The sequence below is a fragment of the Cyanistes caeruleus genome, chromosome 4, assembly GCF_971803275.1.
Source record: "Cyanistes caeruleus chromosome 4, bCyaCae1.hap1.1, whole genome shotgun sequence".
In the NCBI taxonomy this organism is placed as follows: Eukaryota; Metazoa; Chordata; class Aves; order Passeriformes; family Paridae; genus Cyanistes; species Cyanistes caeruleus.
The window spans coordinates 12,605,603-12,633,476 of NC_141704.1; the positions used below are offsets into that span (position 1 = coordinate 12,605,603).

Sequence of the window (27,874 nt, forward strand, 5' to 3'; positions counted from 1 at the left end):
AGAAAAGACAAAACTATCTAGGGTACGTTCAAATAAATACCTACAATAAAGAAATTTAGGAGAAGGAGTCTCTCTGAACTAAAGTTTCTTTAGTCTTTAGTAGAGTATTATGTTTATTGCATGTTTCCTAAAGCAGAATTTGAACTAGAGCTGCAATTTAAAGTTTATGAAAATGGAACATAGCCAAATGGAATGAAAAATATGCAGTACATAACCACAGTTAATACTAATGTAATTCATTATTTGTGTGTTTTTAATTGTCAGGGCACAAAACAGGAACAAAATAGAAATAAAAATATTTGGAAAACAAAATTAAACATGAAAAAAGCCTTAGAACACAGCAAAGGTATGTCCCCCAAGATTAGGTTTGGAGTAAATTTTGATGCTGAATTACAAATGCTTTGTTAGGCAGGTACTGTAGTGAAAAAAGTCATGTGCTCTGACTGAAATTCTGAGGGCTCTTATCAATGGCAAATATTCTTTGGCTTTGGTGGAGTCAACACTTGAACCTAGAGCTCAGGAGCTATACTGGTTAGTGTTATCTGTAAACTGCAACAGCATAAAGCAGCTGGGTCACATGAAATGAAAGCTCTACCTGGGGCCACTGGTTCTGTGCCTAAGGTGTGGCTATGCCATGGTGCACTGCCTGGCTGCAGCTGCATCTCTGTGGTCATTTCTTACAGAAAAAAGTGGGGATTGCCCCTTGGCTGCCCATACAATGCTCTGGGTGCTCTCCATTGGCAAGTCTCACTGTACCCTGTCAGAAGCAGAAGTCCTTCCCATCACAGTCTGGTGAAATTCCCACTGCAGTATGGCACAATCTGCTGAGCAATATCTGCTAACTTTAACTTCCCCCACGGCTATCTGAGGAAACACTGCAGGATCAGGGCCCTCAGGAACGGTGTGGCACATCAGAGGTATCTCAGGTATATCTCAGAGTATAAATGATTTTCCACCAACCCATCATTGACAAAACTTTGTGAAAGAGCTCTAGCTGTAACAGAAACATACATTTAATACTGATTCAGGCAAAGTACTTACCTTATTCTAGTGTAAAACCAATGACAGCAAACAATGAAATACAACACAAGTTAGAAAATGCCTTTCAATGCATGCAGCACTGTGATTAGTCATAAAACCCTGATGAGGTTTAGAGGCAATATAGGACTTTTCGTCTCTTTTGAAAATAAAAATTGAACAAATTATTTCCTCAGATTTCAAATCAATGTTTAGATTTTTATTTTCTATAAAATTTAGCATGCACTTTTTAGAAACATAATAGAAATGTAATAGAAGCACAAACCACATCATATTAAATTTGGCATAAATGTTGTGAATATTCAGATAGTCACCTATTGTTTGAACTACTAATGTTTTTTATTGTAAATATCTTGATACTTTATTTAAATGCATTTTTCAAATCTTTGTTTTTTACTAAAAAAAAAGGAAGCCAATGAAAATGCTTTTCCATATGAGCACTTTTTGTTAAATCTAGAATATATAATTTGTATTTAATTATTCCAAAATAAAGATAAACATTGTCTGCACCAAATGCAACATAACTTCTCACTAAATCATTTGTGCCAAAAATGTGAGACTATCTCAACAATGAAGAGCATGGAGTGATGACTATGGAGGGATTCATTCTGTTATCTATCAGTTAACCATAAAATAGTAGATTGAGATAACATTTCTTGCATTCCTTGCACAACATAAATTCCTTTGGATCACATAACAAGTTTTGGGGTAAAGAAAACAATATCAGACCCTTAGTGTTCATCTTATAACTGTCCTTTATTTCTCAGTGCCCTTGATTTAAGTTAATGAGATGTCTCTAAGGGCCTGCCCTATACACAAGGAAATGGCAGTTGTGTAATGCACATGCAAAGAAGTGTGAGGTGTGTGTGCAGTGGGCAGGCTGAGAGCTGTGCTTCCAGAGAAAAACAATGTGCAAATGAAATGCAGAATTGGACATGGCTGTTCTTAGGGCAGAAGTACAGGGGAAGAGAAAAACACTCTTTCTTACACCTGGGATAAAATAATTTTTTATCCTAAGAAGAGCCACATGGAACACATGAGAGTTGTGCCCAAAGCTTTCTCTGCAAATGGAGAGAAAAAACACTGCACTAATGAGAAATAATCAGCACTAGCTATAAAAGGGACTGGATAATTTAACAACTTGTATCCTCTCCCTACCACAGGACAGGCATCAACTGTTAAGTTGGCAGGATCAGTTTAATGTATAACATTGTCAACACAGGTGTTTGGTTTCACCTGTTTAAAAGAGGTACTCAATTGGAGCACCCTTTGTAGCTGCATCACAATCTTAAAAATACAGCTTTTTATTGAGTGACTCAAATAGTTCATTCCAAAGGGGAATGATTTTAAGTGAGATACAAAAGTATCCATCTTTGGCCTTTTTTATCACTGCTAGGTATTTTGTGTGCATGTATAATCTGCAGGTTGGTTTTTTTTTTATCCCCACAGCAATTTTCTTGGGGGCAAAAAGGAATCAAAGAAATGGCATCCTGAAGGCATGTTTGCTGTTGAGAAGATGGTGGCTCTTGACTCAGAAATCATTTGAACTGAATGGTGTCATGACCTGGCTGTGCATCAGCTGTAGCAGTATCTGCACTACAACTTGGCAGCTAGGCCTGTGACAGAACTAATTTCAAATCTTTGGATTGCTGAGAAGAGTTGGGCCATGAAAGCATATATTCACAGATATGCCCCTGGGTGAGCACTGTAGGGAGGAGCAAAGACATCCTCTGTTTTGGATGAGAAATAAAATCAAGAAAATTCTTACTTGCTTTACATCCCTACAGATCAGCTCTCCCTGCTGGCAGGTGCTTTCCCTGCTTGTCCTTTTACTGCAGCCCTTAATCTGCTCAAGGAGAGCATGGCTCACTTGCCTGTGGCCTGAGGAAAAGCTGGCACAGCACCTAGGTGTGCGCCTGGGGAGCAGGCAGCCAAGCCAACATGTAGGCTGGGAAAATCAGACCTCTGTTAGCCCAGGGTAGTGAAGAAAGCACAAGAGTAGATGTGTGGAAAGCCAGGAATTTCTCTATGTCTCAAACCACACCTCCTGGTGTAGGCTGGTTCCTTGCTCTAACACCTCACAGGCTGAGGCTTGCCTGCTGCATCAACATGGGTACACAGGTCACAAACACGAAAATCTAGGACTGAAACCAGGGCCAGTGAGGATAATTTTGGTGGTTCTGGAGAGGTGTTTGTGGGTCTCATCTAGGTGAGTGGTGGAACGCAGGGTTGTAAGAGGACTGAATGCAGAGGACATGGACCATCAATGGGTTTTTATCTAGGGATGTTCATGTCCTTCTGAGACCAGGCCAGAGTTCCAAAAGAAATTACTTCCAGTTTAGGAGGCACAGATGTTCCCTAAAGTATCCCAGCTTTGGGATGAATAAGCAAGACAGAACCTATTGACTCTCCATTGACTCCCTATTATTGGGATATTATTGGAATAGTATCCAATACTCCCTATTATTGGAGTGAATGGGAAGAGGTAATTACAGAACCTTGGTGAATAGTTTAAGTTCAGGCTGTTCCTCTCTGCAGCCCTGACTGAGAGCTCTGGGGTGTCTATTGCCCACAGAGCTCTCCTCTGGCAATCTTGGTGGGAAGGGAGAACACCCAGAGGACTCTGCCTTCTGACCTCTTACTGGAGAGCTGCCTGGGAAAGGGGGCTTGCTCTTCCCAGGAGGAGGCAGTGCTTCTGTACCCTTCATTGGAAAATGAAGGAATATTAAGAATGAAAGCCAAGTCCTATCCCTAGTACTCACAGTATGATTTCTGATAGACCTGGTGTGTGCAGGATCATCTGGGGTAAGTACTAACAGATACTGATCCAGGCTCCCTTCTTGATACCCTGAAACATTCCATGGAGGTGACTGTCTTCATCATTTAGCAGGGGAAGAAACTGAAGTGATGGGGGTAAAGTGATCAGTGTGAGGTGGCCAAGTGAAAGAGCAGAGCTATAGAAAAACCCAGGTGAGAGTATTTATTGCTAAGGAAGTTGCAGGTTACTTGCAAATAAATCTGAGAAGGCCTAAAGGATATTTTGATGAATTACAATGTGCAGATAGAACTTAAGAAAAACAGAGTTAAAGGGACCTGTCAGATCTGAGCACATGCCAGCATAGGAGCCAGAGGCACCATGACATGTAATTCTGCCCTTCTTGAGGGCAGCTTGTCTCATGTGTTATAGTTAGCAGGGACTGGAACTCTCCATCTGGCCTTTGGGAAATAAGATGTTATGGCACTGTGTTTCACAGGACATGGTAAGGGAGAAATCAGTCCAGTTTGGTCTGTCTTTGTGGATTGTACCAGATGTCACTTGAACAGGGTGGAAATCCTCTGTCTCTAGCCTTCTAATTTTCAGAAGAGCTTTAAAGCTCTTTAACAGGACTAAAATAATAGAAGGGAGGAGACACTGTCTGCCCACCTGGTTCCTTCTCCTGCTAAGGTGTGATTACTTGCCATGGCTATTCTAGTATAACATATCTCACATGACTTGTTACCACTCAACTTGTGTGTCTAGTCTACAGCCTGGCAGATCTCATTGTCAGAGAAGTTTTCTACATTTCAGCCTCAGAATAACTTTTAAAATATCTATTTTTTTCCTACTTATGCCCCCTAATGCAGCGCTTGGGCTGATGGTTAACATTATGCCTTATTTTTCCTAGTATATGGTTTGTTCTGTTAATTTTATTTTTAATTGCAAGGTAGAAAGACATGTGAATATTTCAGAATGACCAGTTCCCTTTTCCGTGGTTTCCTAAACATGGTGAACATCCTGCAGGCTCATACTCTTCCATATCTTTCCTGATGCAGCATCATACAGCCATTGATTAACTAAAACAGGAATCATATCCATCTCTCTCCTCTATTCCTTCCCATTTTAAGGTTAATGTTATGGAAGCAGAGCCCAGCAAGGTGTGTAAAAGCAGCAGAGGGTGTACAGTTACTCAGTGTTGGGACCAGTTTGGTTTGGGGTTGGTATGAGTGCCATGCAAGCTGGTGCTTCTTGGTGGAAAGGAGAACAGGACTAACTAGCAATCAGACAATTCACTTTGCTATTGTTACAAAACATTACTTGCAGTGCTTCTGCTAATTCAGAAACATCATAGCTATAATTACACACTCTGGAGGTTATCTAAGCCTAATTTCTTCATTGCTTTTTTAAAAATTGTTCAGTAAAAAGAATGTTTGAACCTATCTATGGAGCAGGCTCGCCTCTCTTTGCCAACCACTGCCAGCGATGAGTTCCTGCCCGGGAAGCCACTAGCATTTCACTTCTACTGGAACTAAATTGTTAGAGAAAAAGCAGGTCATCTCTTCGTGATGCAACACAGGAAAAACGGGTTAGCTGCCAGCGAAACCCATCTCAAGAATGGGAGAATCAGGAGGGTGCAGACTTGGTAAAATCTTGACAAGGGGATGAATATAGAGCTCGGACCATAGGAACCTGATATAGTGAACCCTGTTTCTGAACAGTATCCTTCTTACTAAAAAAAGGAAATGAATAAGGCATTAGTTGCTAACACAAATTTTTAAGAGGCACAACAACATTACTTTGTGCAATGAACAATACAGAAGAATCTTTTTTATCTTTGAAAGGATATAGATCAGCCTTAAATGGCAGCACAGTGTTGAACAGGAATATCCTTTCTTACATCCCAGCAAAATAGTTTTTTGCTGCATTACAGGACCACAGCAATACTTGGAGGTGATAAAGCCCCACTTTCCCTCCTGCATTTTTCCACGATGCACCATACACCCCCCTGCTGTGACACTTACTTTGTGTCCACCTTAACTACTGACTGTTGCAGTCAGGGCAGAGCATCAGGAAAGATAGGATTTTAAAGATTTCCCTTTGAGAAAGGATTCCCTGGGCCACAATGGTTCTTAATGAGCTTAATACTCATGTCATGCTGGAGAAAGTTCAGAGGTTTCTGAGGTGGGGTGGGATGAGGTGAAGCTGATACTCACAGGACGACTTCTACGTGGTCCAAAGCCCACTGATCATGACCTGTTCCATTGTGGCGGGGCTGCCACCAGCGCAGTAAGACTCCTTTCATCCGTGCCTCCCTGTCACACAAACACAAGAGCCTGTGAGGCCTCCAGACTTTTGGTGTTTTGCATATCCCTGTCTGTCCCCAAACAGGAACTGAGAGCAAAGTCAAATCACTTTCATGTCACTGAACATCAACACATTGTACACGTAAAACACTTAATAGTTAAAAATGCACACAGGTAGGGAGGATTTTTTCCCCTTATTTTCAAAACAAGCGTTCTTTCTGTTTTTAAGTGCATTGATAAACACTAGCCTGGAATTTCTTAATCAGCCTTCCTCTTAAGTCTTCTTTGTTCAAACTCTTACCAACATTTTTTCATCAACAGCGATGCAAAGATAGGTTATTTTTTAGCAGAAATGTAACTTTTGCACTTAGAGGTAATGAAATGTGATGGGGTACTCACAAGGGAACATTATAAGACACTCTTTGGGCTTGTATAAAGTCCTTTGGCTGATGCTGTGCAATTACTTGCCATGTAATTCCATTATTTACACTGTATTGGAGGAGCACTGCCTTGTCTACAGTGTTAGGATCACTCAGATTGGTATTGCAACTGTCTGTTTGTGAAATACTTCCAATTTGCAAAACAAACATGATTTTGCTGTAAAACACAGAAAGAAAAGGTATTTTCAATATGCAAAAGTATTCAAATAGGAACAACAGTATTTCTAGGTTTATTGCAGTTAACTTGTAGCATTTTCCAGAATCATTGCTTTAACATGCAAAATAAACTGTTCTCACATCTTTAAAACACAGCTTTCCTTTCAAAATAATAGTTTGCTATGTATAACATTGTTGCAGGCAGGAACAAATTTTGCAATCTATCTGCACAAAACTGAGATGGATAAAAATGCAAACATGTAAATGAGTGTATGAAAAGTTTAAAAAGGACAAATAAAGGCTGAATATGAGAAAGTGCCTAAAAATATATATATATATCATATTCTACCTGTGTGTTCAAGTAAGAAGAGAAGAGCTTGATTTATATCTGGACCATTGGCCAATTCATTCTGTTTCTAATCTTGCTTTGGACAACTAAATATAAACCAGTTCTGAAAGCTGTCACTCTGGTAAGAGACAGCACAGGCAGGTTTACATTTGTTCTCCATGGCCAAAGAGGCTCAATAGATGAAAAAGATTCTCCTGTTCATTGCCAGGTGAATATAATTCTATTTGACAACTGAAATGGGAAAATGACCCTGTAATTAGCAAATAACATCTTTAGTCATAACTATTGTGGAGGCACATACAAACATGGGATTTGTCTTATCAGATCAGGCACTGGTCCAGGCAGTCTGGTGTCCAGTCTTTGCCAACAGCTTCATTGTCAGTGCTGGCTTACATAGACAGTACTCTATGGGCATGATGAAAACATCTGACCTTTACATCTGACATCCTCAGTCTCCATCTCCCAGATGAAAGTCACAAAGCATTTTGCCAACCCTAATGTTTTCTGCCAGCCACATCCAACTGCATGGCACAGCCAGGTCAGTCCATCCTCATCTGTACTGGCCCACATGGCTGCACATACATGTGAAGAGTTTCCTTTCTCATGAATTGTTAAAAGAGCTGTTTAGGCTCAAATCATTACCTTGCTCGGGTGAGATCCAGAGGCTTGGTCACAGCTTGTCTTACTTGACATCCATTAAAATAAAGTGAATCTCCATGGGCGTAGGGTGCCAGCTGTCCACATCCATTCCCTATCACTCCCCCCTGAATGGTTTCCCAGTTTATTTCAGTGACTCTTTCAGATTCAAAATTATCTTTAATATAGCTTGGCAGATCATGGCTAAAAACAGAGCAGTCATCACCTAAAAATGACACAGCGAGGTTGTAAAACACACAAAAATGGAAAGAATGGAGAAAATTGAGTTACAAGTCATTGTAATTCCTTTCAAGGTTGTGGCTCAATATACACTGTGAGGACAGTCTGAATATATTTCAGCAGATTCATTAATAATGTGCGCATAGATATATAGCAGTATCTATGTGCACATAGATATACAGACTCAGCTGAGACTGTAAGTCTAATTTTTACAGCAATATAACTTTAAGAACTGCAATACAATTTTCTCCTGTTTTGCATTGATACAATAGGAGAAACCTCAAATTGCTGGTTGAGGGCAGATATGTCTAAAAACTCAGAAGGGATCTGATCTTATAAAGTTATGAGGCTCTCCTGGAAGACATTAAACACTGGCTCCACTCCCACAAAGCACTTAGAGCTTACCAAGGGTGCTCAGGTACCATAAGGCATGTGCTTAGCTGCATTGAGACTTTAGAGCAGAACACTCTGTCCTGATGGGGCACAAAGTCCCTTACAGATGTCAGTCACCAACATCTGGATCCCATTTGTGCATCCTTTGGGATGCACCCTTGGAAGGATGCATGGGGGTGGCAGCCAATTCTGGGTAATCAAGTAGCTATGTTCTGCCTTCAATAAGGTCTGAATGGACTTTACATACACTGCCAGACAGGAGAGACTGCTAACTCAATACAGAACGAGTAAGGAGAAGAAAAAGCTGTAATTTGGAGCCCTGAAAAATTATTAATTTTGAATTTGTTACTCAGACACTCCACTGATAAATTTGGATGTGATACATCACTTTGTCTTTTTGTTTAATTTTGAGCTAGACTAGACAGTAGTAGATGTACAAGAAAAAAATGAAAAAATGGAACCTTGGAATCCTTCATCACAGATGCAAATGGCTCCAGTTGTGCAATACCCATGGCCACTGCACAGCTTTGGGCATGCTTCCCCAATGTACACATGATCAATTGCCCAGCTCTGCTTCTCTAGTTCTTCTCCCTTCTGAATCCACCTGAACTGGGTTGCACTGCAAATATCAAAATCCAAACACTGTATTAGGAAACATAGCAATTAAACAATCTGTACAGTGATGTTCTAATACACCAGCAGCAATTGTAACCAAAAATGTCATATGAGGGGGCTGTGACTCCAATAACTGGAAAGACCCATCCTGCTGCATCATTTGCAGTAGTGACTTCTATTAACAAAAAGCTTCCTGAAGATCATTAATTATGTATCAAATCTAAATAGGCAATAAGAAATAATTTTTAATTCACCTAGTAAACCTAGTTTAATTGTTCCTAGTAAACTATACCAGCAAGACAGCTGTCACTTTATTGATCTGACCTTTCAGTAACCTACCTGGATGAGACATGGTCAGGCAGCTGGATAGTTATTCTTCTCCACATAGAGCTGTTGACAGAGTTATAGATGGTAGCTTCATGGAATTGAAATGGGGAGCAGCCAATGCTATTAGATGAGGAAGGAAGGCAGTGTGTCTGGACAAGTTGCCATGAGTCTGTCCTGTAGGAAGCACAAAAATAAAACAGAAAAAAGTTTTTGAACAACTGAAAAAATAATGAAAGGGAAACATTATTTCTCAGGGTCATGAAATTGCCTGTTTTACTAAACAAACACAAGAGATTGTCAGCAATAGTTTCCGTGCTCTGGAGACACAAATAAACTAGAGGTGAGAGGCCAAAGCACAGGTGCAGCCAGGGAGGATGTTTGAGTGTTGTGGAGCCCTTGTTGGTGGTACTCCCAGCAGTGTGGTACATACATCTGCTCTGGGCTGCATGACAGAAGGATTTATTTAGGAGGCTGCTCCTTAGCCTCTTTCTTACAGTGTTCAGAAGAGTCCCAGTAGAATTTGCTACATTTTCAATTGAGCACAGAATATACCTTCGTTTTTATAAATTATAATATGCTGTTATTCTACAGCACATGAGGCAGTGTTATTGTTAGCTAAAGACCAATTTGCAGTTAAGTAACTCCCACTTCATTACTTGGTTCTGTATCCTACTAAATGACTTCCTTGAAAATGTGTTTTCCTGTAAGCACATTTTTAACAGGAACGTGCTCATGATTGTAACTACAAGCTCAATGCCATGAATCTGTCAACATCTGGGATAAATTATAAAGAGAATTTATGGGAGTTATATAGACAAATCCCAGTGCTTGCACACAGGCTTTGTTCAGATTCTGTTACAACATGAATAGCAAAGCACTTGCTTTAATAAATAGAAGCTCTCTATGTTTTTAATGTCATACTATTTCTTTTCAGGTCTGTGTATTCTGCTGTCAGTTACCTGGCATCCTTTGTATACTCCAGCATCACTGAGTGGAGGTCCCCACAAGAATTTGCCTCACAGCCAACCACGATCTATAGCACAAATAAAATCAACTGCTATAACAAGTCAGGTAGACATTCAAAGTGAAATATAATCAAGTTATGTTCTCCTTTTTTGTGTTTCTTTATTGGGTGTATGAGGGATTGCCAACTTAGAACTTGGGCAAAATCCATCAAAAGTGGATGGAAAACAAAAGACACAGTACTTCAGATACTGTTTTTACTTAAGGAATTTTACTTCCTTGCTTTGGTTATTTCCTAACAGAATCCTAACACTTTATTTCTAGTCCAAATTAAATATCTGAACAAACATTGTTTCTGAAACAAAATATATGGTAGTTCCTTGGTATTTCCAAAAGTGAAGTGAAATTTTTCTGAAATTTAAAATTAATAATGATAAACATGTGGACATAAACTTTAAATTAGTCCAATTTGGGAACAGAATTATTCTGAATATTTAAAATAATAGACCTATTTGTTCCATATTACAGTAGAAAGATTACACTACCCAGTGTACATTACTGATTAGATAATACAATGCTAAATTTCAAAACCAAAGAGAAGCCATGCTAGAGCTGAGTTCTTAGTTTAGAAATAAAATCTTTGCTGTGAGTGGTAAAGAAAAATGGGGAGAAGATTAGGAAAGAAAAACTCTGCAGTAAGAGTTTAGTAATATGAACTATTAAATGCTGATGGGTTATCATAATTTTAGTCTTAAAATAGAGGAAAAAGATGATAGGCTGGGTAAAATAAGCATCTTGGAGGCAGTCTTGACATTCAGTAATAAAAAACTTAAAAGACTCCTCTTTTATATAATTTATTTGGTATGCTGAGTGGGGAAGCAGTGCTTTAGGGATTATATTAGACAGTCAATATAAAATAGGCAGTGACATTGAGAAAAGGTGAAAATATTGATCAGTGGAAGATGGAAAATTGTGGAACTATCTTGTCAAACAGAAGAGCAAGAAAAAACCATAACAAGAAAGTGGATTACTATTTTGATAACCCTACTTTCATGTTCCTGGTTTATTTAAGACATGGTGCTTGGGGAATGGCCAAGAACTTTGCTGGAAAACAAGTACTTGTTGACTTTGGCCCTGTATAGAATTCTGCCTTAAATCAAATTAAAATACTCAGAAAAGTTTCTCTGATGGTTTAGGTAATTTTCCATGACACAAGGAAGTGGAGTGGGTACTTCTACTTGAACACACTTGTATTTTCCTTATGATGCTCTTCTCCAGCCTTTTTCTCCCTTTCCTTTTCCGTTACTTCACAAATTAGGGGAAAATAACTTATTCTGCATGGCATCTATTCTCACCTTAGAAAGCAATTCCTACTGTATCTGATGATCCAGCCATTTCAGGAGAAAGGTATTAGACTTCCAATTCCTCTGACTAACCCCAAAAGCATACAGACAGTCAGAATATTTTGACATTTTTCATTCATGCAGTCTTTCTGGTTCTCATTACCTACATCTCATGTTTTCCTTTAATTTCTAGTAAAAAGTCACTATTAATTATTCATCCAATTGGGCATCCTAGTTGGAAGAAGATTAATTTCTGGAGACATATTAGATGAATTTTCATTGTGTTATTTACTTTGGAGAGAGGGAATATTTCTTACTTTAAACTGCATCATGTATCCTGGCTGTATAATGAGCTCCCTGGAGGACAGGATGTTGTGTGTTTTATCCTTTTTCTTATTTGGCCAGTAGAGATGGAATGATGGATTTCCACAGAATCCTGCAGTTCTGACTGCATTAGGGTAAAAGCTCCAGTTTTCTTCATGAGAGGTGCCTTCTATTAAGATGAGTTAAATAAAATTACTGCACTGTCTTGGTAAACATCAAGGCTTAGTAATGAATCCACAGAATCACTAGATAGAGTACTTTAGTGAAATGGACACTACATTTATGCTATCTGTAATGACACACAGTAAGCTACAAAGAGACATAATAAAGACATTAATCACCAGTGAGGTGATAAAATATTTAAATAATAGTACTTTTAAAAAATATGATGAGATAAAAGCATAATACCAGAAATTAAAATGAAATGAGTTGGACTAAAATAAAAATTTTTATGTATATACATGTGCACACATATACATCTGAAAATACATGTGTATATATTTATATATGTATATATGTTTACACATTTCTATTAATAGCATGAAAAATAGCATATAAACAGCATTAACCTACAAAATCAAAAATTAGCAGAGTTAAAATAAAAGAAAGTCTGCTTGCTAGCTCACAGGGCTCAGGTAAGACAAGAACAGATAATGCCAGACAAGAGATGAGGTGTGGCAGCTGTTTTACCATCGTCAAACGTATCCACCAGCTGGCTGGGGTTGATCTCTGCTCCCCCGATCAGGATGTTATCCAGAGCCCACTGTGCCCGCTCCGGGCCGGGCACCACCATCCCGTTGCTGAGGGTGAAAGGCTGCCACCAGCGCAGGCGGGTGGTGTTGGTCAGGGCGTGCTCGGGGAGGAGGATGTAGTCGTGCCTCACTGAGATGTACTTTTGGTAATCCATCTCATGGAGCAAAGTCCAGGATATGCCTAGAATGAAAAGATGCAATAAACCCAAGCATATGGTAGAACCTTCTAAAGGATTAAAGTAAGATAATAGGTAACAAAAAGTAATAGCTATGGTCTTCTGATAGAGCTTAACTTCTAAGGATAGTTGGCAACTGTTACTCACTGCAAGTGTAATCTTGTAATTGTAAAAAGGAATGATCAACTTGAGTGGAAGCCACTGATTACTGAAATAAGGCAGGAAGATTATGGAAAACTTCTGAGCAATAGATTAAATTTTAGATGGGGGAAAAAAATCTTTATGTGGACAAAAATAGCTTCACAATTAAGAATTAGCTTTTTATTTTGGATCTCTGACAACTTCTCAGGAATTCATGGTGGATGAATACAGAACCAGACTGTAGCTCATCTGTAAATACAGTATGTACTTGCCTCCATCAATGGAATAGTCTAGCAGCACTCCCTCCTTTCTGCAAGTTGGTCTGTGGCATGTTGTCATGTTGTTTTCACTTCCAATTCTCCCCCAGTACTGTAGAAACCTAAGAGTAAATGTATATGATCACATCTGTTATACTTGCACAAATAGAGATTCCTTTCTGCTAACAGACATGCTGAAATTGTTCCAAATGCCAGCATTTTTAAGCAAGGAACATTGATGCACAAGTACTACAAAGGTTTCCAAAAACACTGTCTAGTAATTTTCATGGGAACCTCATGGAATTGAGCTAAGAACTGCCCCTGGGAGGGAGTAACCCATTGCAGATGTACCAGCTGGGACAGACTGGATGGCAGCTGCTTTGCTAAGAGTTTCCTGAGAGTCCTGGTGGAATGGGAGCTCACCATGTGTTAAGGTGCCCTTGTATCAATGAAGGACATAAAAAAAGTTGGTAAACTGAGGCAGAGTCAGTAGAAGACACCGGAATGATAGGAACCAGAGCTCAGAGCCAGTGGTCATACACTGAAAAAATAGCAAGTTGCAAATGGATTTAACAGGGGGAAAGAAAAGAAAAAAAATATCACTCTGAGAGTAACTGAACACTAGTACAAGTGTTCCTGTACAGGCAAACAGTTGGATCTCTGTTCTTGGAGGTTTTTAAAGATCCAATGGGACAAAGTCCTGGACAAACTGGCCTGCATTCAGTGTAACCTGGCTTTGAGCATGAGGTTGGACTAGAGACTCCCTGAGGCCCCTTCTATACTGTGATTCAGCAAACTTGCAGAATTTCAGGAGTCAGAGTGTGTGGCTTCATTAAAGCCATATGGTCAAGAGAAATGATGTTGAAGTTGCCTATGTCATGTCCTTAGCTTCTCTAAACTGACAGAATTCCACTGCTCCCCTGATAAGTCATCCTTTCCAACAGCATAGGAGTGTAATGGGTCTTGTATGAGGACACAAGAGAGGACAGCCAGCAGAAGTTCTGCTCAGGACTCAGTGAGAGACATAGCTGGTGCTGCCAGGAGTGATGCCCTGGTGACTGGTGTCTTGCCTCTTTGTAGGACAGAAGTTGCTGATTCCAGGACATTTCTGGACAAAGGGACCTACTGCTTCTCCTGGATATGTCAGACCCTTTCCACCGTGCTAGGGTGAGCCTTGCTCTCTGTTACTCACCTGAAAGCACCTTGAGAGTCGTAATCTCATCAGTGTCTGCCTCAGGTAGTGCTATTTTTGTGGTGGCCTAAAATTCCCTGAGCTCCCAGCTATGCTGCCTGCTGCTTTGCCAGTGTATGACAGAGCTCCCCGTGACAATGACACAGAACCATGACCTACTTTGCCCCCCGCAGGTCCAGATCTTGAGTGACAGCCTGCCTCACAGTTGCACCTCCAAAATACAGAGTTGTGTCTTCTGCGAGAATCCCACACTCAGTACAGGTATTTCCACCTTCCAAGGACATCCATAAATCAGGTTTAATTTCCTCATTGTCAAAGCGCTCCTTCAGGAAGGTCTGTAAGTAAGGTATTTAACATGAAGCACAGGTAAGGAAGATTTTGAAGTCTTTTTGATAACCACATTTAGGAAGTGACCTAAATGTGTTTGAAGGGCTCAAGAACACTGTAAATTTTTCTCAGGGTGACTGAACATAATCACTTCTGGCTGAGTATTTGGCTACTTGAACTGAATTGGCTAAATGTGAAAATATATTAGGGCTGGATTTTAACATACTTGGGAGGTAATGCAGCAAATTGAAGTTGGAATGTGCAAATGAATGAGCATGTTGGGTTTTCATGGCAAAGTTTTGATGGCAGAGGGCAACTGTAGGGGACTCCTGTATGCACGGGATAAAAAAATATTCTATCTCTTTCCTCAGCAAAACCAGCAATCCTGGCATTAAGGAGTTAGCAGCAAAACTCCCCTAAAATCGTACCATTCTATCCCAAGTGTCCTTAATATGATGGATACATTACTAAGTAAAAATTGCAAACAGACAATGATATTTGTTCATGTAATTTGTATTTCAGATGAAAACCAGAAGCTTATAATAATTCAAATGACATGATAGTTGACAAGTTAGTTGTTTTTAACATTTAAACTAGCAATATCTAACTAAAGTCCACTTGCTTGTTATTGGATAATATGAGTAACAGTCAGGTGAATTAATTTTCTAATTCTATGCCATTTTCCTTTTTCCCTACTTCAGTAAGCTCTTTTACAGTAAAGACAATCTTTCTATTTTGTTCAAATACAACCATATGTGCAAGGGTGATTTACATCCTATAACGATTAAAAGATTAACAATGAACTTTATCACAGCTTTTTCAGGCTAAGTGTTATTTTCAAAGCCACAAACCCGTTCTTGAATAATGCAGTAGTAGTTTTGTTAAAAAACTGATGAAAGGGCTGAAAAAGGATTTGACTGTCTTCAAGCTGACAGGAATCAAAGGTAAATTTCCAGTGAGATCAATCTTTCCTCTCTCTCCTTCCCAGTCAAACACATGCCAAAATTCATTCTTTAAAACATGCAATAAAATTACCTTCAGTGTCTGGGTCAAGTAGCAGTTTGGACCCGAATACCCAGGATCACAGATGCATTGCTCATTCAGGCAGTCTCCATGACCTCTACAGTTTTCCAGACAACCAGGGCCCAGATAGAAATTATCAATGGCCCACTGCATATCTGAGTATTTCTGGTAGAACCGAAACCTCACAGGACTAGATAGAAAGGAATGAAGAAAACCAGACATATGCATAAAACAACTTTGCTCAATTGAAAAAAGGTGATTACACACAATGTACTCATGGCTCTACTATCTTCTGAGCTTCCACAAGCAGTGGAAGTATCTACTGAAATTGATTTTTTTACATATCCATAATGTAATGAACATGAACACTGCTATTCTGCAATATTCTTGAAAGAAAATAAATAGGCAGATGTCCTGTCATGTTTCCAGGAATGGAACTTAATCCAAGACAAAATGAGTAGCAAATTCATACTTACTTGCCCACAAGGCTTTCAGGCAGTGTGTAAGTCACTCTTTTCCATCCTTTTGTGGGAAAGAAGACAGATGGCTGTGAGACAGTCCCAGAGCATTTTGGATCGGCTGGTAAGCACTGAGGCACTAAGTAACTCCAGCTAACGCCAAAGTCAGTGGAGTACTGCACATGGACCTGATTTTGTGCAAGTTTTTCTGAGGTTTTACATCCAACAGAAACCTAATAAAGAAGAGACCATCAGTAATTAAAAATTAATTGAGGTGGGCGAGTTTAAAAAGTGTTTGAACCTGAAAACAGACTGCAGAATTTTGCTTGAAATGATGGCAGTATCAGTGCCTGTATGGTGCCAGTCACCTGCAGATCTCTGATATTCTCAAGACTGAGAACAGACACCATATTGTGAATTTTGTTTTCTTCTAGATAGCTCACATTTCTGGATTTCCAGATTTTGACACTTGTGCCTTAAACCCCAGTACCACATAACAAATAAAGTTAATATCCTCTCCCACACAACCTGAGATTTGAATATTTCAGAGAAGGCCACAGATTAGGCAGACCACCTTTATGGATGGATGTGCAAAAGGTTCTTGCAATTTCCATATATTGCTGAGTTATTTTCTTAATTTTGGCAAATGGGTGTGTGGAGGCCAGTTTGGGTGCAGGTTTGATGTGAATACATGACAACCCAGGAGCAGAGTGAACTACTGTGGAGCCTTTTCCCTCACCAGCAGCTGTAGACGTGCAATATCCTTATTTCACTAGGTCCATGGAACTGCAGTACTGGAAGAGAAGAATGTGCCACTTCTGAGAACAGCCTGTAGTATTGAAGCTGACCAACACAGAGTAAGTGAGAAAAATGAGGATGACCTAATAACATTTTTCCCAGCAGGGAACAGCTCCTGTGTAGGCCTATACATCATCCTTCCTCCTGAAAGATATACTTACACCTGGAACAAAATGTGGTTTTGAATAATTATCCTGCAGACAGATTTTACCTTGAACTGCATAATCCAGCCTTCTGTAGGAGTCAGGTCATGGGTGACTGCGTAGACCTCTCTGCCATCGTGGCTCCCGCAGATCATGACACCATCAGGAGAATCACAAAATCTCTCAATTGAGCAATCATCATGGAATAACCAATGTTCATTCACTTGAAAATAAATGGCAATGTCAGTAATATACAGTGACAATATAAATTAAGCAGAGATTAGTGTTAACCACAAAAGGTGATTCATAGCTTTATTTTTCAGCCTACATGAGGATTATTTAGTATTACTCCTGAGAATGTCAGTACCCCATTGTTCCCACATATGTATTACATTTATCACATTTATTGCTGAAAGCACCTTTTACTACTCTCTTACAGAAGCATTACAGCATTATGTTTTAATGATCAAGAAATAAGGATCTGAGACTTAGTTAAAATACAAAGTTCTATTGCACTGAGCATTTTGGGACAACCTTTTAATGAGTGTTGCCTACATGTCTGCACAAAGTCTTCCCCAGTGCTGGTAGCTGTTAAGCCTTATTAAACATACAGAAATGCTTCTTCTACAAAATTTAGTTGTAAAATGTCATTTAACTTCCCTAAAGAAAATTTAACAAAGTTAGAAAATAGGGAACAGACACTCAGGATAAGAAATATGCTCAGAATAACCTGGCACTTTTAAATTTTTTTTTTTAAATGAATTTTCTAAAGATATTGCAGTAAAAAAAAGCTGCATTACATCTTTTCATTTTGTTTTTTGTGAAGAAAAAACAAAAGTCAAGGCCTCTATAGCAATGGGATTGTCTTTGATCGCCATCACAGTGAGACAAAGATTCAGAGGCTCAGCAAGATCTGCAAATCTTGTATAACTTGCATTGGCTTCCTGCTGCCTAGCTCAGAGCCAGGTGGAATGTTCACCTGTGGTTTTGTCCTCCACGGCCATGTCGAAGGCGATCCTGCCGGTGGGCCCCGCGTCGGCCGGGGAGCGCTCGTGCTGCGGCAGGGGAGCGCTGCTGAAGGTGTCGAGCATCACCGTCCTCTGGTCGGCTGAGCCCGAGATCAGCACGTTGTCGATGGCCCAGTCGTTCTGGTCCAGCCCGTCGTGCTTGGGCTGCCACCAGCGGAAACGTGTCCCGATGCTTTTGGCATCGTAGGGAAGGAGGATGTTCACAAAGCTGGAATAAAAGGTGGGAATTAGTTGCAGGAAAGATGCAGGAGGAGAACACTGCAGCGCGCTGTGATGGGCGCTTTGACCATGTCTGTTCTCAGTGTTTCCTAGAATACGTGGAATTTGGGAAAGAAGAAAAAGACCAGTCTAGCCTATGTTCCTCTAGGAGATATTTCTGAAACAAAAATCTTTCTGATCACTCCCAATGTCATCCTTGGGACGGGCTCAGAGAGAGAGGGGCAGGATCAGCACCCAGACTCTGTCATGGTTTGAACAACCTCACTTGCTCCAGCTGTCCTTATGGGACTGAATGCAATGGTCTGGACTAGCAGGGTCTGGCCATAAGGCCCTTATTGAGGAATGTGCTAAGAAGGAGAATGTGGAAGTAAAATGAAGATTGCTTTTTTCAGCCTGGAGCCATTCAGCTGATAGCAATGTTCCAGTAGAATTTTATCTGTTCCATTGCAACAGTAGACAAAAATACACTGAAATCTCATGTCCAATTAAAGGACTAGTGATTTCTAGGTGTGCTCAAATAAAATAACAAACAATGGGTTCCTCACTTCCCCATTCTCTGTGAATCTTTTAAATCAGTCAGTGAGAAAAAGGTCAGCTCATATATAGGCATGTTTTTAATCTCACAAACATCTGGAAGTAGGGCTTGAGTGTATCCATGCTTTTGATGGATAACTGCAGAAATGCAGTTTCTCATCTCCACACCATTTCATAACTAACTTATAACAATCAGTGATTTTATGATCTTGCCAATAAAGAAATAGATTGCAAAGGTTAGCAACTTTAATAACAGGATGGACATCACTACAGTAGCTATTAATCTTCCTGAAACCATTTAGAAATCTACCGGACTGCTACAGGCTCCTGGCTATTCTTGTATTTCTGGCCTAGCAGCTGCACAAAGGCTGATGCTCTCAATACATGCACCAAGGCCATTCATAAATACCTATAAGACTGTACAAGCTGAACTTGTACATCCAAACCTGACATGCAAACCACAGCACTAATATATCCCACAGGTTCTGGTGAAACATTCAAGACCAGCTGACCTTATAGAGAAATTTACACAGGCAGAAAGAAGGTATCTACAAACCCAGGCTTGCTGAATTGATCATAGAAAATTTCCATTAAGAGGCTCCAGGTGATTCCACCATTCACAGAATACTCCAGCAGCACTCCTTGGTTGCGGTTATTAGGAGTTATCAGACATCCATACATGAAATAAAACTGGATGAATTCTGCACTGGTGAGGTTCAAATCCACTGTAACTAACATACGGCTGCAGCCCTTAAAAGCAATGAAAAAATTCATTGGCTGGTGTTGTCTGGCAAAACTTACGTTCATAAAAATTGTTAGACTATGCAGTCGCTATTAATGTGGATTCATGCTGCAAAAAATTTAAAATTGTACAACATTTTATTAATTATTTCAAAGGTAAAGCTATAACAGAACAATATATATACATATGTTTTCCCTGAAGACATAATTTCAGTCATGCTTCATCTTAAAAATTCCTGTTGTGTATTGATATATGTTGCTACTTGTACCTTCAGTTTTACAACATTCATGTATTCACCTTTCTTCTTAATAGAAGAGTTGCAGAAATCCACTCCTCCATTGTAAACCAAGAAGTTTTCTGTGCAGAATTAATGAATCACTGATTATGTGCTAATGATTCAACTTATGCAAACCAACAAATGGCAAAGCAATTTTAGTATGTGTGTTTTCCACAAGACCTTATATATTTCACATTGCTTGGTCTGTTGGTTCTTACTTAGTCCTACTGGAATTAAGCAAAAATGTAATGCTTCTGTTAGTTTATTTTAGAAAACATTCATTAATTTTTGAAATTAGTTATGAATTTGACAGAAGAGATCTACAGGCATAAATTTTACATGTTTCTAAAATACTATTTTGTAATTTTTAAATCCTGAGGTTATCTGTTAGCAAACTGTAGTTCAGCAGCAGTCAGGGTTATATACCTACATATGCAGCTAACCTAGGAAATTTTGCTGTGAGCTTTCCCTGAAAACACCCACTTGTAAGACTTCTGAAGGATGAGGCCACACATGGATGCAATGTGCTCTAGGATGACCCTCCTTGAATAGGGAGGTTGGACCAGATGACCCACCATGGCCCCTTCCAACCCAACCCATTCTGTGTTTCAGTGGCTCTATATTGTCAAGGACCACATGCTAGTTACACAAGTGCAAATAGCTAGTTATTAATTTACCTCTGCCATCTGATTAGAAGCCACACCAAACTCTGGTCTGGAAGTTTGAAGTGCTATGAGGACAGTCTTTGGAGGAAAATTACAAGTCTACATACTTACACTGTGCTTTAAACCTACTAGGTTTTGAAGATCTCTCTACAGCTCCTCTCAGGAGCCACACACACTATATCTCATTTTCCTGACTGCAGCATAGCATGGAACACAGTATCAGCTTTCCTGGAGTGTTTCTGGCTGACCCTAGTCTGTAGGACCTGTTTGACTTTGATCTTCAGCCAAGCAAAGGATTTAATTTTAAAAAATATTTGATATGCCTGATACGTTATGCTGTTATTTTTTTAATGCCTTGCTATTTAACTTTTAAAATCAGTCCCATAGGTAGTGTCAAATGGAACAAGCTGGTCCCTGAGCTGGACACACACCCCGCTGAAGTGAAGAGCCATCCCAGAGGCGACGGCCCCGCAGACCGTGCTCAGTTTGCCGCCGTTCACCGTCAGCCAGTTCTGGTTGGAGGGGGAGCGGTTGAAGTTGTCTTTCAGCTGTGTCGGGAGGGGAGTCTCTGGCTCGTCGCAGTACAGCCCACCCCAGTGCTCGTCGCAGCTGCAGAGCAAAACAAATGCACAAATCAGCTGGCAAAGGCTCTGCATGGAGGTTTAATCAGTGCTGTGTTATTGAGGTACCATCTTATTCTGCATAGGGGCATCATTTACTAGAGCACAACCGGTATGTGGGGGTTTCAAACATCTGGCGTTTTGTCATTAATATGAAACAAAAATTACTTTTTTGAAGGCTTAGTGTTGTGTACCATTCAAGCTTCTAATACAGGGCACCCTCCCAAACACAGTAAAAGCAGTTAAAATACATTGTGCCTGGATAGATAAACCAAAAGAATGTACCAAACCTAAAAATGTCCTGCTAATGTTAAAGTTCAAGTTTCTGTAAAATTTTAGTAGATGGGTGCTTTCTTATCTCCATATAGTTCTCCCTTTTTTTCCCCTTTGAAAAACATTCTTATAATGTATCAAAGACTGGATAACACCTTGGAGCTGTGTTATGCTTCTATGAGATTTCACCAGAGATACTGTGTCTTGGTACTTCAGTGTTGTCAGGTTAGAGGAGAACACAATAATATGTCTATTCTGCAGTGAAGTATATTTCTTAAAAATACAGTCACAGTGCAATTATACAACCATTCTCCCATTTCTTCTGCCATTTGTGGCTGGGAAAAAAGCAATACATCCATCTGGAAGATATTTCTCTGTTGCCAAGACAGGCAAATCTGGGGGTTGTTGTTTGCTAGCTTTGCAGGACTCTGTGTGGATTGTTATGCAAACAGTTTGAGGATCAAGCCAGTCTGCCTCTCCTGGCAAACCCTACCACAAAGAAGAGTCATCAGACCATCAAGGTAATGCCAGTCAAAAAGCAAAAGCTGTCTCTGTGAAGAACTGGCATATATCCTGCTTAGTGGCTATGTCCCACCTTCAGCCCAGGCTCTCTGCACCCAGCTCTAGGCTGAGAGCACAGGGGCATGGTATGAAATCCCTTGGGAATAAGGAGAACATATTCTGGGAAGCTCCAGGGTTGTATGTCTCTGGAGGGATGTATAAACTCAAAGGGTGCTCTCTCCCTACCTAGTGGGAGGGGAGTTGATGCAGCAGAGGCAAGAGCAGAGCTGATGCATTGCCACTGAGGAAAGAACTGTCTGCTTTGGCCATGGAGCATGAACAGTCAGAGGTCTGGCAGAGCCAACCCCTTGCTGCTCCCCTTCCTCTTGTTACTTCCACTCCCAAGTGGCCCCAGTACCCTGCTCAGTTTCAACAGCAAAATCCATCTCCCTTTGTAGAATTGTATCCCAGGTTTTCCTGCAAATTCATCAGAACGACAGAGGAGGATTGAAATGCTGCAGCCCTGGGCAGGACAGGGAACAGACAGCACTTACACACAGTTGTCCTGTGTGCACTTCCCATGGCCACTGCACATGTCTATGCAGCCATCCCCGATGTAGACGTTGTCGATTGCCCATGTTTGCTGCTTGTCAAAAGGAGCAGGCTGGTGCCAGCGGAAACGAGTTGCTTGAGACCTTGGGAGAGAAAGAAAAACAGAATTCTGTATTTTCTAGTGAAGACAATCTTTATTTTGACTGAAAGGAAATGTTAGTCTTGAGGCTAGACTGCTCTTGGAAGGTTTGTTTGATACCAGCATGATCCATGGCTGGTTTCTGACAATGACAACATCTCTCCAAGAAAAGGGTGCTCACATTTTGAGAACAGAACAAAGCACAAGTGCTTGGTATCAAGCTGAGAGTGTGGGAGGTAGGAAATTGATCACCAGTGAAAGCAAAGCAAGTGGGCCATGGTTGGTGCAGTGGAGAGGAGGGTAGGAAGAAGGTGGTACTCCCAGTTGGAAGCTCAGACCAGTTGTAACCATGTCCTAGCACAGATCCAAACCTGAGGGATAGCTAGGAGCTGGATCAAGCCAGAATAATCCAAGCCCTCTAAATTTCAACCTCAGCCAGTCAACAAGTCCAAGTCAACAAATTTACCTGACTTTTCTCTATGAATTCTCCCAACTACATTTAAGTCAGAGCAGCTCAAGGGAGTGGGCTGGGGACAGGTGAGAAGGCCCATGCAGGGCTTGCAGCATGACCCTGGCTTTGCTCCCCTCCACCCAGGGCTCAGCTGGAAATGCTAAGAAATTATCTGTAGTGTGATCCTGGCTCTACTCAGTAAATTATATTCATTTGGTTGACTAAAACTGGGTTAGCTCCCTATATGTGAATTAAGTGTCCCAGCTCCCAAGATAGATGATGAAAATCTATCCAAAACAGTCAAGGGACACCAAATAGTTCTACAGCTCCTGCAGGTGTAGACTGAGTCAAGAGTTGTGAGCAGATAAATTTCTCTACGAATTAAAGCTAATCCCTGTTTACAGTACAGCACTAGATGGCAGCATTGAACTTTTTGTAGTCTGTTTCCTTTTGAAACTCAAAGAGAAATCACAATTATTATAAACACCAAAAACAAATAAACAGCAAAATCCCCAAAACCTATTCAGTATAAAAATGGACCTCATATGACATTATTCTCCCATTAATTATTTCTTTATGAAAATGCTTCATGAGCTGAATAAATAACATGTTTACCCAAAGAGAAATCTACTGCTCTGAGCTCAGCTCAGCTGCTCACCAAGCAGCATTTTAAAAATAAATATAAAAATTGTGAGGAATCCCTTTCAGAATAAAGGCAAGCACCTATATCTTACACTGTCTGCTTTGGCTGGGCACTTCACTAGCAATTAATGCAGCTGATGCTCCTGTGGGAAGCTTTGTATTTGCATTTTAAAATCAGCTTCCAAGTTAAAAGCAAGTGTCCATTTCCTTCTTGAGGCCAGAGGTGAAGTGCACTCTGGAGTGCAGGAGCCCTAAGAGGCTACACAGACATGAGTGGTGAGCACCAGGCCAAGCTACTGACTACACAGCCTGTATGTGCCTCAAACATTCAGGCACAATTGGAGACACACACACCTGCTATTATATAGCTTGAAATAATAAAGCAGCATAAAAATTATATTGCATCTAGACTAAAAGGCCTATTAGCTGCCCTGTTCTTATCCCAAAGCTTAACATCTCTCTTGCTTATGAGATAAGGTTGTAATAACCTCTCTCATGGAATGCCTATCTTGATAACTTTGGGAAGTGGTATTACTTGAGCCAAAAAACAATTATGGGATTGGACAGAAGTGTAATTTTTGCCTCAGTAGGGCATCAGACTTCTTGTGACATATATACTGCTCAAAAAACTCTTCAGTCTTAAAATCACAGTTATTTATAAACCTGTGTTTATCTCAGGTGGTATCTTCCTTTCAGGTCCAAATTCAGTTGGTTTGGAACATCTATCCCAGCCCTGATTTATCCCATTTGACCCTAGAAAGACTAATCTCAACACAAATTTACAGTCTTCAAACAAGAACTGACAGGGTAATGTATTTTTACAGACAATATGTAGCAAAGCTACACAAAAGAGGAAGCACAGAAAATTCATGCTGGGAAGAAGTCCTAAAAAAGGGCTATTACTTGATGTAACTGCACTGAAGATAGAGAAGAGTCCAGATGCTCCAAATGATTAGTAACAGAACATGGACTTTTCCGCTACTAATGTCAAAACATGCAGCAACCGTATAGGCACTTTCAGTACAATTGCTAAAAAATGAAGTTCTCAGTTTCCAAACTTGTATGTGCCTTTGGTGGCATCTCTCATGATAACCATCTCAAGGCACTGCCTGTGAGCCAGCAGTAAGCTCAGCCTGTGTCTTTGTGAGGAGATAGGGCTCAGCAGGAGGAGCAAAGCTCTGGGGTCTAATAGTGCTGAGAGCCTGATGCCCTTGTTCCCTGGGTTTGCAATTTTTACAGGCTAGAGCTTCATTTACCTATACTTATTTGTTGCTATTTACATGGGCCAAACAAAAAGGACAATGTACAATTGCTTTAACTCTATAATGTATCATGCCATTAAAAATACCTAGTTATACTTTTAGATTTATTCTGCAGAAAACCAGAGGGTGTTACCTAGTATAGGGAGGCAGAGGCAAAGTAACCCGGGTCCACTTGTTGAAAGTGTCTGAAATGAGAATCCTCTGGAGATGGTACTTGTTGCATTCCACATTAGTGGGCAGACAGTCTTTCAAAATTGGGTGCCAGGTCAGCCCAAGGTCCACTGAATATTCCAGTTCAATAGCTAAGATTGGAAAGATGGTTAGTTACTTAATTTAGAGACCTCTATCCATAGGCCTATAATAAAGTGCAAGCTCCTGACAGTATCGCTGTCAGAACTGATAGAATAACCACCCAGAACTTTTGAAACCCTTGTGCCAGAAGCACAGAGCTACCTCCTTTGGTGGCAGTGTGGGAGGATGTGTTACATGTTGCTGAGCAGGTGTAGCTCAGGTGGAGTCTGCAGTACATCTCTGCATTTGCCACCTAACTCAAGATGCCACAGATGAAAAGACAGAGCCAACATTAAATTGCCAGGATTAAATCAATATCTATAGTGGCAACATGCAAGAGAATAATGTGACAGCACCATGGCCACCAAACTTTGTTTCTCAGACTTGAAGAGTGAGATTCAGCTGGGTGTGATTGCTGTGTAAAGCAGAGCAGCATTCAAATTCAAACTTTTGGCTGTCATAAGATGGCTTAGTCAGCCTTCCACCTCTCCTGCAGACCAACTCATTTCATTATTCAGCACAATTTTAATTTGAGTTTGTTAGTCAGTGAGCTTGTTTCCATTCAAACACAGCCTAGTCCCATTAAACTAATGTATTCATTTCTCAGTGAAAATCAGCAATTTAATTGTTTTGATGTTTATGGCTTATAAACTTTTATTATGAAAATTACAGGTTAGTCAAGCTTACTAAATACTTCAAGTCAAACTTTCATGCAGCCATGAAAAAGTAAATAATAATAGGTGCAGAAATGGAACTTGAAATAAATGTTCCAGCTGCCAGGCATTCTGGCTGAGCTGGCTGTGTAGAACATGAAGCATGGTGATGGGGGGATAAATCTGTGATCTTCTTTTGATTGCTACAGACCCATTTCTTCTACCTTCATGCACAGGGAATGACCCTTAATCAACCCAGCAGTCCTACTTGATGTTTCAGCACCGAAGACAGTGCTATAGAAATACAAGGACAAGTAAATACAAACAAGGGTGAGTTTTTAGTGTTAAGTTTCCCTCACCAAAAGAAACACTTTCCTCATCATGACTGGAAGCATGATTAGGTAGTTTTCTGCCTATTTTAATATGAAGTTAAGGTAATGCTAAGGGTTGTAGACAAAGAAACAAACAAAACTCCCCCCAATAAAATAAGGATGTGTTTCTTTGCCAGTATATGTTCAGTTGCCAAAATGCTTCTAAACTTAGCAGATGACCTCAGGATGCCGCAGTATTCTTAATAACAAAATAAAAAAAACCCTTCTAAGCTTGTGAGTAGCTTCAGATTAGAAAAATCAGAGAAGCTAAATCTGGGACTACATGTAAAATATTTTTCCATTTTTGTACAGAATTATAGAGGAAAAGTCAGCAACCCAGTAAATTAACACATGCCACATGATGCAATGTATTACATTCTTGTCCTCATTAAAATCATCTGTACCTCAAAACCCTATTCTAAGAGGATGTGTAAAATCAAGCATGAAAAAGCTTGTTATTTAGAGAAACTTATTTTTTATGTGCCTTAAAATTCACATAATGAACGAATTTTTAATTTCCATGTGATGTGTATTGAGTACAGAGCATGCTTTTATTTATTTATCTGTATGTATATATCTGTATATACACATATAAAAGCTGGCTCTCCTCTCAATAGACATAATTTGAAAAAAGGAAGCTAGGTAATTAAAAATTGCATTATTATGTATACATAAACAGATATATACACATGTGCATAGTATGTATGCACACATTCATACATGGAAACATATAGGTCTATGCATATTTAGAATTTCATATGGACATTACAAATTTTTGCAGTTGATGCTGCCTTAGCAAGTGTCAGATGTATGTTGGTATAAATGATTTCTTAGATATATGGATACAAGTGAGATCAGAACTGAGACTACAATGCAAAAATGCAAAACCACAAAGCAAGAAACATATGCTGGAACACCCAGCTGCTTGTTATTACACCAGCCCAAGCAGTGGACACTATCTACTAAATGGATTTGAGTAAGGCAGATGTTAGTCTTTTTCTGAGATGGATTGAACTGCAACTTAGATGCTCACAGGGCATAATTTACTTCAGTTTATCTTAGGCTTCAGACACCTGGAATAAAAAAGCTGATGTTACAATTTCTAACAGAAACATGCAGCTTTCTTTTGTTTCTCAGTTCTTGTTATGATGAATAATGTAACCAGAAAACCAGTGAACTTTCCTCTGCAGTGAAGGAAGAGGAATTGCAGGAATTATTAAGAAGTCATTACCATAACAGGAGTCTGTGACGGAGCAGGAAGCTGCAAAATCTATTTGCAAGAAAGAGTCTTCATTGACAACGATGTCAGTGGTGACAACATAGCGGGTGCTGGCTTTCTCAATGAACACCAGAGCATCCCCAGCAGAGCCACAGACTGGCATCTTTGTTCCACCAGGGTGGAGCAGCCACTTCCTACTGTCCAGTGTGGTGAAGTCATCTTCCAATACTGTATTGCCAGAGATATTTCCTCCAATAAGAATCTGAAACATTAGGAAAGTAAT

At 40.0% G+C, this 27,874-nt stretch overlaps 1 protein-coding gene across 2 annotated transcripts in view; it reads right to left on the bottom strand.

Annotated features, from left to right (window-relative positions):
• Window positions 1–27,874, bottom strand: part of RELN (reelin) — a 272,198-nt gene that overhangs the window by 4,299 nt on the left and 240,025 nt on the right. The window contains exons 45-64 of one of the 2 annotated variants that reach the window (XM_086886680.1): window positions 27,604–27,853; window positions 25,191–25,359; window positions 22,566–22,706; window positions 21,049–21,226; window positions 19,490–19,683; window positions 18,132–18,388; window positions 17,221–17,375; window positions 16,230–16,444; window positions 15,766–15,943; window positions 14,563–14,738; window positions 13,227–13,333; window positions 12,576–12,818; window positions 11,879–12,054; window positions 10,215–10,288; window positions 9,268–9,429; window positions 8,775–8,932; window positions 7,687–7,906; window positions 6,499–6,696; window positions 6,010–6,108; window positions 1,042–1,177 (exon numbers count right to left, since the gene is read on the bottom strand). In XM_086886680.1, coding sequence (XP_086742806.1) covers window positions 1,048–1,177; window positions 6,010–6,108; window positions 6,499–6,696; window positions 7,687–7,906; window positions 8,775–8,932; window positions 9,268–9,429; window positions 10,215–10,288; window positions 11,879–12,054; window positions 12,576–12,818; window positions 13,227–13,333; window positions 14,563–14,738; window positions 15,766–15,943; window positions 16,230–16,444; window positions 17,221–17,375; window positions 18,132–18,388; window positions 19,490–19,683; window positions 21,049–21,226; window positions 22,566–22,706; window positions 25,191–25,359; window positions 27,604–27,853 — 3,480 coding nt within the window. In that variant the 3' untranslated portion in view covers window positions 1,042–1,047. The remainder of the gene's footprint in view (window positions 1–1,041; window positions 1,178–6,009; window positions 6,109–6,498; window positions 6,697–7,686; window positions 7,907–8,774; window positions 8,933–9,267; window positions 9,430–10,214; window positions 10,289–11,878; window positions 12,055–12,575; window positions 12,819–13,226; window positions 13,334–14,562; window positions 14,739–15,765; window positions 15,944–16,229; window positions 16,445–17,220; window positions 17,376–18,131; window positions 18,389–19,489; window positions 19,684–21,048; window positions 21,227–22,565; window positions 22,707–25,190; window positions 25,360–27,603; window positions 27,854–27,874) is intronic. The other variant, XM_086886679.1, reaches the window with a different exon arrangement.